Source organism: Trachurus japonicus, chromosome 2 (assembly GCF_045865225.1).
Source record: "Trachurus japonicus isolate A0001 chromosome 2, Traja_1.0".
Lineage (NCBI taxonomy): Eukaryota > Metazoa > Chordata > Actinopteri > Carangiformes > Carangidae > Trachurus > Trachurus japonicus.
The window spans coordinates 761,900-776,194 of record NC_140908.1 but is presented as its reverse complement, the minus strand read 5'-3'; the positions used below and the strand labels follow the sequence as shown (position 1 = coordinate 776,194).

Here is a 14,295-nt window from a genome sequence, read left to right as displayed (position 1 = left end):
AAAGCAGCATGACCTAACAGAGCTGCTAAACATCTTGAGGATACGTCTCACTCTGACCGAGTTACATTCAAGAACCTGTTCTCAATGACGGAAAGTAAATTCACTGGAGCGGTCATTTTTTTCGATCGATCAGCTGTGTTTACAGTTTCAGGTGTCATAGTTATGATGTTTAGACAGATAAATTAGTCCTCTAACACATCCTACAGTTTGACTGGTCAGAGTTTTTCAGAATAAAAGCAGCTCGGGAGTCAGTGTCAGGACGACAGTAACAGCTGTGATCTCGTCCCGTCTGCACTATAACAGTGAGCCTGTCAGTCACTCTGCAGGTACCGCGGTCACACTGTGTGTTACCGTCTCCCTTTGAGACAAACTGTTTGTAAAAACGGGCTATACAAATAAAATTGCCTTGCCTTGCCTTGCCTTACTATGGTTACAGGAAGTGTCAGTGGAGCAGACGGTTTTGGGGAGCTGGTTGTCGATTCCTTTTGACATCAATTTGTTTTGATATAAGATATTTTATCCAGTTTATGAGTCCACCGCTATCCGCCAGCATGTTGAGGGATGCTTGTTCTGCCACTCAGGGGGCAGAGGGCAACGTGACGTAAACGCATACCCTCTATTGTTTAAACACAATTTTCTCAGGTTTTCAATCAGAAGAAGAGAGTGAAGACCATAATTGAAATGTAATAATATCCTGCTTTAAATAACATAAATATCTGCATGACCCTAACCTCATGCAGCTGCAAACAAGCTTCAATAAGAAACTATATAGACTACGTCAAATACTATTTTCATTGTAGGCCTATTGTTTACTTGGTTTTACTTTTTGTAATTGTTGTTTGTTCTTAAAATACGCTCATCTAAAATCCATGGATGTGTGCATACATGTTTAAAGCTGACACAGATGTGTCCTGTTACAAGTGCCTTTGATATTTTTGTATAGGCTACACATCAATAAAAATATGAAACGAAATAAGAAACTGTGACACTACTGACCTGTACTGTAAACCTATCACTAGCTTATTGATAAGAGACCTCAGAGAACAACAAGCCCCAAGTTGCTTCTTCTTTTGGGTTTGACTCTTGTGACAGCAGCTGCTCCGTGTTGATGAGAAGTGACTTAAATTAATCATATTAAAAAAAATAAATACGCCCTCAGTAAATAAAAGTGAAAGCAGTAAAGTAACTTATTCCTTTAAAGCAGAAGTAAGCGATATTTTTGTGTTAATATAAGTCTTAAATAGTTGTATCTTCCGACAGCAATCACTTACATAGAGTGTTTGGACCGAAACACGGGTCTCTCAGTCACTCTGCTCTGCTCTGAGCCCAGGAGAAAACTTTTCTCGTATCCTACAAGTGTTATCCAATGAGGAGAGAGAACGGCATAAAGGGTTGTGTGTGCAGCCAAGGGATGCGCCTGAATGTGGTGACGTAGGGACGAGGACCAATAGATCCATGACGAGGGCGGGGGCTGCTAACTCCATCGGCTGACAAGAAGTTATGGTGCGTTCAAGGCAACCCGTAACTCGTGTTTTTCCGACCTGTGAAGTCGTACCAGTTTGATCTGGTATGAGTTCACGGGTCAGAAGTTACGAGTGGCCGTTATAGTGACTTTCACAGGTAAAACAGGTCGGAAAAACACGAGTGGGTTGCCTGGAACGCTACAAAGTCGTAAGTTGTGACATGAAGCTGTAATTTACGGTTTCAAAAGCCTGCCTGGAACGCAGCATTAGCCAAAACGACCGGATCGCTTACTTCTGCTTTAATCATATTAAAAAAAATAAATACGCCCTCAGTAAATAAGAGTGAAAGCAGTAAAGTAACTTATCCCTTCAACATATGAAATGCGGCGTGGAACGGCGTGGCAGAGGTGTCGCTGCTCGTCATCATTGTCGTTGCCATGCCGACGCCAGCAGGAGGAGGAGGAGGGGCGGGGCCAGCGAGATTCCAGCGTTCCCAGCCAGAGGAGGAGGAGAAGAAGATCGAGGATGAACAGCAGGAGCAGGAGGAGTCGATGCTGGGACGGGTTTATCTGCAACGACCAGGTGAGACGTTCACAGACAGTCAGGAAATCTGAACGCTTTAATTCTCAGGTGTTAACAGGTGTTTAACTGTTTTAGTTGGATCCCCATTACTCTTCCTGGGGTCCAACATAATGTCCAGTACATCACAACAGACAATTAAAAGCAAACTTAACCTAACAAAAGAAAAAATATATATAAAAAATAAATACAAATGAGAGTACAACAATGCTTCACAATCTTACCAATTCATATATTCTATATCAGGGGTACTCAAATACATTTTTCGAAGGGCCAGAATTTTTCTTAACAGACACCTTGGGGGCCGAACATTCAAATAGGCCTAGATTGAAATTAAATTCACCTTTTTCGTCTAATAATTTAAATATTTTTTATTTTACTTGTAAGCACATAATTTTTATTTATACACTTCATGGTGTTTTGTATGATATGAAATGAAAAATCTTGACATTATCATATCATCATTTACATATCATGCTGGAGCTTTACACTGCTGACTTGTATCCTCAGACATGCCCTGTGATTTTCAGCTTAAATATGAAAGGAGGCTGACCATCACAGGACATGTCTGACTCTGTTCTGAGGATACAAGTCATTGGTCCTGAAATGTGTGTTTCTCTTCTATAACACACATTCTACATCTCAGAGGCGACGTCTTTCCACACACGGGCTTCCTTCACCTTTCAAACGAGGCAGAGCTCAGTGGGAAACAGTAGGAGACACAGGCCGAGGGCACCGGGGCACAACACCGGGGGAGAAGCAGGTCGTGCAGCTGTGCGCCGCTGACGTGCACGAAAAAACAATCGCGTCTCATCAAATGCGCGCGGCTACGGCTTTTGAGTTGTGAGCGTGCATGACTCGCGGCTACATTGAATGGGTTTGAGCGCGCGCAAAAGACGCTTCATCTGAACGGCCCCCCATGCATGATGCACACACAGTTGAACCAAGACGGCGGTGAAAATCACCCACGGTCTCTGCAGACAGGCAGGGAAAACCCTGCAGTCCAGCCCGCTCCCCAAACACTCGCGCATGGTGATTTGGGTTCGTCGGCGTTTCTGTATCCCAGTGCAGCGCCTCACAGGCACACACAAACGCTCCGCACGTGTTTCTATGTCCCAGCGCATTGACTTACAGGCGCACGGAGCCCGAGAAATACAGTATACAGTAATATGTAAACTAGTAGAACTCAGTCGCGGGCCTGATTGGAAGGTTCGGCGGGCCGGATGCGGCCCGCGGGCCGCCTATTGAGTACCGCTGTTCTATATCATTCTATTTTATAATTTCATTCTATATCTGTATATTAAATATCCATTTATTTTAAGGTATTTTAATAATGTATATCAATGGTTCCCAAAGTTTTTTCTAGAATTTATTTTAAAGCTCTTTATTTGAGAATTTTTACCACTTTCCACTAGAAATGTTTTTAACTTTTTTGGAGGAATTGTGCCACTTTTTTTCCCTTAATTTCTCTATAATCTTTCCACAAATTCACACCATTGGTCCTAATTTGAAGGAACATTGACTAGAGAAGTAACGTTCTTCAGTCTCAGAACAAATATTTGTGTATTTCTGGTGTTCGCTTCATATCCGTGGTCTAATTTCTGTCAGTTTACGGTCCTTAATGTAAAACAGTTGGAGAACCACTGGTCTATATCTATATTATTACTTAGTAGTTCATATTCCTTAGTGAATAAGATGATTCTGTACCTATTAATAATGAATAATAATTGCATAACTTCTATATGCATCGTTTTGAGAGATATTTTTCCACCAATAATCAGAATAGTCTTGTGCTATCAGTCTGTAGCTGTGCAGCAGCTGTCTCACCTGCCACCTGCAGCCTGTAGCTCTTCTCCACGCCTACAGACGGGATGTTGCAGTCGTACGCGCCGGCGTCGTCCTTCTGCAGCTTCTGGAGGATGATGGAGAAGTTCCCCTTCTGGTTCTGGTCCGGTGGACTCAGGACTCGTTGGCTGAACTTCTGGTGCTGCGTCGTTGGGTCGTGGACGCCATCAATGATGTCCAACAGCACTTTGTCGTCTTTGTCCCTCCAGTAGACGTTGACATTGGGGGATGGGGAGAAGCAGGGCATGAGGACGTCGTCTCCAATGAAACCCGTCACCTCGGCAACCTGAGCGATGGCTGGAGGAGGAGGAGGAGACAGAAGTCAGAAGTCAAGACAAAGACAAAGAGAAGCAGGAAGCAGAAGCATCTACAGTCCCTGACAAAAGTCTTGTCGCTTGGGTACAAGTTGACCTTCAGTGCCCCTCAAATATATGTGCAATCAATTTTTTTTTATTTTTTACAAGAAATGGCTAATTTCAACATTTCACAGCCGCCGCAAATATTGCAGGAGACCTACTGGAGTCCGCATGGATCCGAGATTCACCCAGAAAACAGTTAAAGGACAATTCCAGGCGAATTCAACTCGGGGGTGTATTTTCATATCATTTTAGGTCTAAAAGAATGAATCTGAAGATTTTCAGTTTAATCGCTCCTGTTTTGCGGTAGCTGCGTCTGTCCGCGCATCGCCACGGCAGCAATGAATGGGAGTGGATGTAAGTTCCGCTGTTTAGGCTGTTTCCATCCCTCAAAGCCGCAATTCTTTTCCATAGACAGCATCAGATGGCTACTCAAACATGCACCGAGAAGTTTATTTACTTCAAGCAAGCCGACATGTTTGTAAAACTAGATCTAATTCAAAGTCTCCCGGAGTCTCGCGCGAGACCCAGTTGCCGTGCGCGGTGTGTTCACATGCAGTGGGAAAAGCTACCGTTTGTGTCATAAACACAGGAATATCAACTCTTTACTTGCTTCAAGTAAAAAAAACTTCTCGGTGCATGTTTGAGTAGCCACCTGACGCTGTCTGTGGAAAAAAATGTACACTTCAAGCAAGTAAAGAGTTGATATTCCTGTGTTTATGACACAAGCGGTAGCTCCTACTGCGCCTGAATACACCAGCACTGCAACTTAGGGCTCGCGCGAGACTCCGGGAGACTTTGAATTAGATCTAGTTTTACAAACATGTCGGCTTGCTTGAAGTAAATAAACTTCTCGGTGCATGTTTGAGTAGCCATCTGACGCTGTCTGTGGAAAAAAATTGCGGCTTTGAGGGCTGTAAACAGCCTAAACAGCGGAACTTACATCCACTCCCATTCATTGCTGCCGTGGCGATGCAGGGACAGACGCAGCTACCGCAAAACAGGAGCGATTAAACTGAAAATCTTCAGATTCATTCTTTTAGACCTAAAATGATATGAAAATACACCCCCGAGTTGAATTCGCCTGGAATTGTCCTTTAAGTTTGGTGGTGGAAAAATCATGGTCTGGGGTTACATCCAGTATGGAGGTGTGCGAGAGTTTTGCAGGGTGGAAGGCAATATCAATAGCCTAAAATATCAAGAAGTATTAGCTACCTCTTACATTCCCAACCATAAAAGGGGTCAAATTTTGCAGCAGGATGGTGCTCCATCGCATACTTCGATCTCTACAGCAAAGTTCAAGGCGAAGAAGATCAAGGAGCTCCAGGACTGGCCAGCCCAGTCACCAGACATGAACATCATTGAGCATGTCTGGGGTAGAATGAAAGAGGAAGCATGGAAGACGAAACCAAAGAATCTTGATGAACTCTGGGAGGCATGTAAGACTGCGTTCTTTGCTATTCCTGATGACTTCATCAACAAATTGTATGAATCGTTGCCGAACCGCATGGATGCAGTTCTTCAGGCTCATGGAAGTCATACAAGATATTAAATATGGATCTCACAGCACCACTACTTAATTCACTGATGTTGTGCAACATATTTTTGTATTTGAAGTAAATTATTTGTTCAATTTTCACATTACTCTATGTAGGGCGACAAAACTTTTGTCTTGCCAAAGTCTGACCTTTCTGTGTTCATTAAATGATCAATCTTTCTTCGGTGAAGGAAATTTATTTTAGTATATTAAACATAATTTGGGAGGGTTTTAGCTTTCATATGAGCCATTTCTAAAACCAATGGATTAATTAAAAGTCAGGTTATAAGCTGTTGTTTCAGCAAGATGGATGAGTGACAAGACTTTTGTCAGGCACTGTATGTGACAGCTGGTGGACAAACTCACCTGAGTCCAACCAGAGGACGGAGACGATCCAGATGAAGCTGAGGAGACAGAGACACAGTTTGACTTTCTGACTGAAGGAAAAGACAAAGAATGAAACAACATGGACTCTTCTCATTATTATTATTATTATGCTTCTTCTCCTCCTTCTCCTGTGAATATTCTCATTTGTCCAGGTCATCGTTATCCCCCATATATACTGACCATTGACTGTCAGTATATATATCTATGTTTATATATCTATGGTTATCCCCAAAGAATTTAAGTCAAAAGCAACTGGACTTGGACAAATAACCAAGTCCAGTTGCTTTTGACTTAGCCTAAATTCTTTGGGGATTCCTCCTTCTCCTTCTCCTGCTTCTTCACCTTCTCCTCTTCTTCTTTTCTCCTCCTTTATCTCCTTCTTCCTCTCCTTTTCCTTCCTCCTTCTCTAATTAACTGTCTATTGTCTGAAGCTCGCTCATTAGCTCATTAGCTCCAGGCCTAGCCTGTCTCCATGCGGCTTAGTGTGAGTTAACCAGGTCAGCTGGCTCGTTACCGTGTCGTTACCATAGTTACAACAGGTGTTAGTGAGTCGTAACGGTGTTGTAACGTGTTAGTTACTGTTCCGTTTTATTACTTTAGCCAGAGAGAGAGACCGGAAGCTGAGCCGTTAGCCTGTTAGCTCATAGTTAGCTCGTTGGCTAAAGCTAAAGCTACTGTCCACTACGTCACTCCGCTCCAGCTGCGTTCAAAGACCAAACCTGAAGCTCATTAATAACCAACCTGCTGAAGCGGCGCATCCCGTTTTATGACAGTGTGACGTCTTCTACACACCGGGACCGAAGGGAACTCTCCCTAAGGAAAAAAAAAAAAAAAAAAACTCTCCCTAAGGAAACATATGGGAAATGAAACAGGAAATGCGGAAGTCACGTGACCGGACGGACCGGATGTTGGCTACGTCACTCAGGCTACGTACAATATTAACCCATTAGGCTATTATAACCCATATTCATGAAATAAATAACTTTGAACGTTTATATGCGGACAGGTATCTATCTATCTATCTATCTATCTATCTATCTATCTATCTATCTATCTATCTATCTATCTATCTATCTATCTATCTATCTATCTATCTATCTATCTATCTATCTAATTGATTTTGACGTCAGCTGAAGATGATGTCATTGTGAGTTCCGTGTGTGTGTGTAACACTCTTCTCGTTTCCTCTTTAACACAAACTCCTTCTGCTTCTGCACAACTCACCACAAATGCGGCACCAAGACAATATCAGAGAGCACTGAGTTACACAATAATAATAAAAAAAACTGTCATTTTTATTTATTTATTTATTGTATTACCAATGTGTTGTTGTCTCTACCTGCCCAGCATTTCTTTCACAGACTTTGCCCTTTCGCTCATTCATCCTACATAGGCTATCGTATTATGATAAACATATTTTAAAGTGTTGTATTAACAGTTGGTTGCAGTGTCATAGTCATTCCTACCTGAGATGAACCTGCATGAAGCTCTGAGTCCTCATAGACTGTAAAAAGAAGTGAGTCCTGCACCACCTGCATCCTCATAGCGAGTTTGACAGTGACCATTGGAGTGCAGGTGAGTTATGGGTAAATAATATAGCGACGCAGTAAAAAGATTAAGTAGTTTTCTCTTCAACAAACAGTTTAAAGACAAAGAAAGAAAAAAACTTTAATTCTGTGTTTTGCCGGAATGAAGACCGCAAATTTCCCATTAGTCTCTACGGTCCCACCCAGCTGCTTCAAGTTAAGTTTCACTTGAATCTGTGTGCGGTCACTGCGGTATTTTCTCCTGTGAAGGTAACGTAACCAGTTCTAATGTTTTATCAATGTACTAATATCATACGTTATCTTTTATGGGACACGTTACAACATTTAAAATATTTCTGGAGACACGTTTGAATGGGTCCATGGCACTGGTCCGACCTCCCATTAGTTCGACCTCCCATTGGTTCGAGCTCCCATTGGTCCGACAATCGGAGTAATGAGAGTTCGAACTAATGGGAGGTCCTCATTAGTTCGAACTGGACTAGTTATTAGTCCAACTCTCCATTCTTACCGTTCACTATGCATTTATATCATTATTCATATAGGCTCCACCTGTCAATAAGACACAAGTGGAAGAAGAGGTGCAGTTTATTGTGTTGCACCAACGAGGAGCTGTCATTACGCACGACTTTTACGCACTGCTGCGCGCTCATTGGTGTCCGTAATTAAACCTTGACACTCATATCAAATCAAACTTACATTACAGACAGGTGGATTGGGTTCTCTGTCTCTCTCTCCCACTCCGAACAGACAGACGGACGCAATCAGAAAGGAAACAGAGGCTGCGCATTGATCCTTTTTTCCTTTCTGGGATCAAACGGATCATGTGCATAATTAACTGCAAAACAAGCACTTCATATTAATAACATATAAGGCTCATTATGCTTCCAGCCTGTCTAGCCTCTACCTGCTGTTTTTACTAAACTTAACCAACTCCTTTCTTCATTGCCTGAACCTAACCAAAGCCAAATTTACTTTTTTTTTCTCTCTCTCTCTCAGTCTGCTGCCAGCAGCAGCGGCGGCTGCAGCAGGCTCGCGCCCGTGAAGTGAGCTCAAGCCGGCCAGGTTCAGCCGTGCTCGAGCGGAGGGGGGGAGAGAAAAAAAAGTGTATTTCTTTTACTCTGTACTCTGGGAGGGGGGGCTCTGATTATCAGTTTACACATCTTGATCAGCATTTATGATGGTTGTGCGCGATCTGACATGATCTGGCTCTCTGACTGAATATGGTGATATTCTGGGCCGCGCGTGTATGTGTGTGATGTGCGTAGAGAGAGAGAGAGAGAGAGAGAGAGAGCGAGCTGCATGCTCCTATCAATGGAAGAGCTTGTCACAAAGTAGCGATGACAGTTCGAACTAACGGGACCACCCACTGGTTCGACCTCCTATTGGTCCGACTTGTGGTTGGTTTTATCGGAGTAACGGGAGGTCGAACCAATGGGAGGTCGGACCAATGGGCAATTCCCGTTTGGATATGGTTAGTTATAGTTAGTGATGAGAGTCTGGGAGTTATTATGACTCAGCATCAGTCAGAGACACTTCAACATAGAAATGTTGGATAAGCTGCTTCTGTTTGGTTTCTAAATGTTTGTAAGTATTGTAAGAATTATTATTTTCGCTGTAAAACGTGAGGAGCCTGGTGCTGTACAACTGGTGGCCTGGTGAGTAGTTTCTGCAGTGGTAGCTTATTGTTAGGTTTATTATAAGATGACTGACGAAGTGGAGTGGACATTATCTCTCTCTTTGTGTGCTGCTTGCGATGAAGAAATATGTCAGACTCCTGTGTGTCTCTGGAAAGAGAGTATTATTCCTGCTTTAGAGGCGTCGTCCTGCTGCTTTACGACATGGAGACACTGCAGAGAGACTTTATGACATACCGAGTTCAACAGGGAGAGGGCGCCACCATCACATATCTGGACATTAAAGCTAGGGTCTGTAATCCTGGAAAACTAGTAAGAGAGCGAGCAAGATTTGAAAAAGCACCTCCTAAAGTTCCTCCCCCCTGCTCCCCCTCCCGTCAGTGAGTCCGTCCAAGCCACGCCCCCACACACTAGCACGCGCACAGAAGCAGCACGGAGGAGAGGACAGCTACGAGCTAAGGGCTACGAGCTACGAGCTAACGAGCTAGGAGTATTTTTGGACGACAACAAACAGTCATGTCTCACTTACCGTACCTGTAAGTAAACTATATTATTATTATCATTATTATTTTTGTTTGTTTTATAGCACATCAGTCTGTGCAGACCCAGGGGCAGGTCGGGTCTGAAGGTCTGAATCTGCTGAATCTTCCTGAGGATCCGGCTGGATTCAGACCCATCAGCTAAATTACATTGTAACAGTTAGCCTGATTGTGATGTGTTTTTCACTGACAAACGTGTATTTAGTGTTTTTAATAGTCACATAGCATATCTGCCTAACTCAGTTTTTCATTGAAAAGTATGCAGGGTGATGCAGAAGTGTTAGGAAAGTAAATTTGGGCAGGAAAAGCAAAAAGAGGAGACCGCACACATCAGCTCCCTTCTGTGCAGATTTATTAGCACATCAATAGTAACGTTTCGAGCTCATAGCTCTTCATCAGACTAACTCATACACATAGGACGCCCCGTTTTTAAACCTGCCCCCGAGGGTCACATGGTGAGTCACATGGTAAAGGGAATGTATACATCAAAACCCATCTTGTACAAAACCAAAGCATACAAACAATCAAAGACACTTCATCATAATTAAATAGACCAACACCCATCAGGCCGACTGGCCGTCATACAGATCTAATGAATTAGAGGCGCCTCTAGTAATAGGATGGCTAATCTTCAAAATCTAGGACAAGGTTATCACATTATTAATATTCTAAACATTTTGATCTTGTTTAAAGATTTAACAAATTTTAAAGTTCAATTATCCACAACCCTGAGCTAGAATAGGGACAATCCAACCACAAAAAATGGAAAAGTTAATATATAGACGATCAAATATGCATATAATGGCACACTCCAAGACGTTTGAATTCACGGAGGATGATTACGCACAGATACTGTGTAAAGACTCTTTGTTTGGGGAATCCACCCATATACATGATCACGGCATCTCTACAAGAGCACTGAACAAACTACATGAAAGGGAAACACGCTTGTTTCTCCACGCTGTGACGCTCAGTGACTATCTCAGATCCAAAATGATTCCGAGGGGATTAAGAATAACAAAAACCCCATTTCTGAGTCGGGATAACAAAGACTTCTGTGATCGTTGGTGTGAAATTCTTAATAAATGTTCATTTGATCTTATGGCTTTGACCATCAAAGAGGTGACGACACAACTTACAACTGTAAGAGAAGAAATAATGGAAACAAAAAAAACAACTAACGGAGAATATGACGGACAAGGAGGAATTGGACAAGATGTTAAAGGAATGTGAACAGCGGAAACAAGAGCTTGACAAAGAAATAAAACTGTCCAAAAAGAAAAAGTTTGTGAGAGACCGGGCGGACTACGAGGGGGGCGCTGTGTACAAGTGGAGGCTGCCACACGGTGCTGCGACTTCCGGGGGCGGTAACATAAGAAGCGCCCATAGGAGACACAACTACAACTACAACGACACGATGCTACGTTCTTCCCTTTCCTCTCGGGACTCCGACTCCAGCCAACCCTCTGAACGAGAACAAGGTTTTTTAGAAAGAAAAACACTGCGGGGCCGAAGAGGAGGAAATGCCGACGCGGGCAGAGGACAAAGAGAACCATACTGGACCCGCAGAAAGAACCGGGACCAGCTGTGAATGTTGTCGTCAACCTATCCAGTAAGTCCCTCTCGGAAACATGTTTATCTGCCCTTTCAAAGGGTTTATCATTCGTACCCACGGCCCAATGTAATGAATTCACCACGTACATTGATATGCAAAAGTTTTTTCGCTCTTTAAGACTTAAGGAGTTCTTTAGTGGCCACTCCGGGTCCCGTTCAATAGACGGGCCCACTAATGTTTCCTTTCCTCCTATCACCAATCCCCAGACGGTCCCCCCACTGTCTATGATGGACACCGACGCGACGGCAGAATCTACTATGGACTCGCCCACAAACATTTTGGAGCCACGTGTTGAACCACCCAGCACCCGCTTCAGAGGTAAATCCTACTTTACACCCCCCAAACACAGAAACTCATCGTTGGAAACATACTGTAGATTGGTGGAAAGAGATGTTTCTACTATATTGAATAAACACAAACAATATAAAGTAAGAAATAATCTCTCTAAAGAACAGTGGGAGGAATTAAAAGCCATTAAGGAGGATACCACCCTGGTAATACAATCTGCTGACAAGGGAGGGGCGATTGTGATCCTCAATCGTGAGGCATACGACAAAGAAATTCAAAATCAACTGAGCAATTCAAAATTCTACAGAAAGTTGGATCACAATCCCATAACATCCTTCAAGAAAAAAGTGCATGATTTGGTGGATCTTCTGTGGATCAATGGGGACATAAATCAATCTGAACAAGCATTTATGAAAGTGGATTTTCCCATTACCCCTGTGTTTTATACTCTACCCAAAATCCATAAAAAGTTTGTGGATACACCACCTGGAAGACCTATAGTCGCTGCAATAGGTTCTTTAACCGAAAAAATCTCTGCTTTTGTTGACCATTCTCTGCAGCAGCTCACCACATCTCTTCCCTCCTACACGAGAGACTCTGTGGATTTTTTGAAACATGTTAAAACTATTAATATATCTCAGGAACAACAACTTTTGGTAACAATGGATATTGAATCACTTTACACTAATGTGCCATTTAAAGGGGGCCTTGAAGCTGCAGAATATTTCTTGAACAAAAGGACTATACACACCCCAAAAACACAATGTGTTCTGGATTTAATTGAATGTGTATTGACCTCTAATTATTTCTTGTTTGGTGCTGACTTTTTTCTCCAGGTGTCTGGGGTAGCGATGGGATCCAAAATGTCACCGAGCTTTGCATCCCTCTATGTTGGACTCTTTGAACAGGAGGTGATCTCCAATAAAGACATTAACCCCTTCATGGACCACATATCTCATTGGAGAAGGTATCTTGATGACATTTTTTTCGTTTGGACTGGCACAGAGACACAATTAAGACAATTTCACAAATTTATGAATGACAAAAATGAACACTTGAACTTTTCTTTGGAGTTTGATGCTCAAAAAATGAACTTTCTTGATATTCTGGTTTCGAAGGAGGGGGACACTTTAAAAACCAGCCTATATCGAAAAAGCACAGATAAAAATTCACTACTTCATGGGGACTCATACCATCCTACCCCTCTCAAAAAGAGTCTCCCAATTTCCCAATTTAACCGTATTAGACGGATTTGCAGCGATGATATGGATTTCCAGGAACAGTCGGCCATTCTACAGGACCGCTTCAGACAGAGGGGATACAAGGAGGAGTGGATCTCTGGAGCGGAGAACAGGTTTCGTATGACCTCCCAGAATGAATGCCTCAACAAAATAAAAAACAAAAAATCTGAGATTAAGACATCATGTTGCATTCAATATTCACCTGTGGGTCGGGAAATCGAGAAAATCATCAAACAGCACTGGTTCATCCTGGACTCGGATCCAGCATTGAAGGGATGCTTCAAGGACCCTCCTCGAATGATCCATAAAAGACCTCCGAACCTTCATAACATATTGGTGAGAGCAGACCGACCACCATCCGTCGCTTCACATTTCCTCACCCAAATCCAACCTGGTAACTACAGGTGTGGCAACTGCCAACAATGCAATTCCACATACAAAACACACTCCTTTAACCACCCCCACTCTGGAAAGAGATTCCCCATTAAGAGCATCATCTCCTGTAAAACTAAAAATGTCATCTACATGCTTCAATGTCCCTGTGGTCTCGCCTACATTGGGAAAACCACTAGACCTTTAAAAACGAGGATCACAGAGCACAGATGTGCTATCCGGAACCATGACCCGTCCAGTCCAGTTGCGGTTCACTTCACAGAAGCACGTCACAGCGTTGCCTCATTGAAGTATATTGGGATTGAATCAGTCAAACTCCCTCGCAGAGGTGGCAATGTTGACACTTTACTCCTTAAGAGAGAACTGTACTGGATATACACGTTAGACACCTTAACTCCCAATGGTCTAAACGAGGACTTTAACATCAGACCTTTTATGTGATCTTTTTGTGAGCTCATTTTGAGCTTTTTTGTTGGGGGCTTGATGAAGAAATTGAACATTGTGAAAGAGTCTGTGTAATATTCTAGTAATGTGTAATATTTTAGATGATTTTCCCCTGATGTATTCAGCATTAGGGTCGACTATGACGGGTCTTGATATTTGATATTTGCTATCTTGTTTTTTTTTTTGTTTTTTGTTATTTGCTATCTTCTAATGTTTATATTCCATCTTTTGTGTGATAGGTGGTTCCTGAGTTGTTCTGCGTATGATCATTGTAGTAGTCACTTCTCATGTTACACTTATCATGAGGGAATTCTACTGTTTGGATTATATGCATATTTGATCGTCTATATATTAACTTTTCCATTTTTTGTGGTTGGATTGTCCCTATTCTAGCTCAGGGTTGTGGATAATTGAACTTTAAAATTTG

At 42.5% G+C, this 14,295-nt stretch overlaps 1 protein-coding gene and 1 long non-coding RNA gene across 2 annotated transcripts; one reads left to right on the top strand and one right to left on the bottom strand.

Moving 5' to 3' along the window:
• Window positions 1-78: 78 nt before the first annotated feature.
• LOC146990451 (programmed cell death 1 ligand 1) lies at window positions 79-6,989 on the bottom strand. The gene is made up of 4 exons (XM_085793960.1): window positions 6,909-6,989; window positions 6,147-6,184; window positions 3,870-4,184; window positions 79-2,032 (listed from the first exon to the last, which is right to left on the bottom strand). Exons 1-4 carry the CDS (start codon window positions 6,923-6,925, stop codon window positions 1,887-1,889), a joined length of 516 nt encoding a protein of 171 aa, XP_085650086.1. The 5' UTR covers window positions 6,926-6,989; the 3' UTR covers window positions 79-1,886.
• Window positions 6,990-11,269: 4,280 nt separating this feature from the next.
• LOC146990450 (uncharacterized) lies at window positions 11,270-13,668 on the top strand. Its single transcript, XR_015037293.1, has 3 exons — window positions 11,270-11,499; window positions 11,709-11,820; window positions 12,627-13,668. It is a non-coding gene; the product is annotated as an uncharacterized LOC146990450 (long non-coding RNA).
• Window positions 13,669-14,295: the final 627 nt, after the last annotated feature.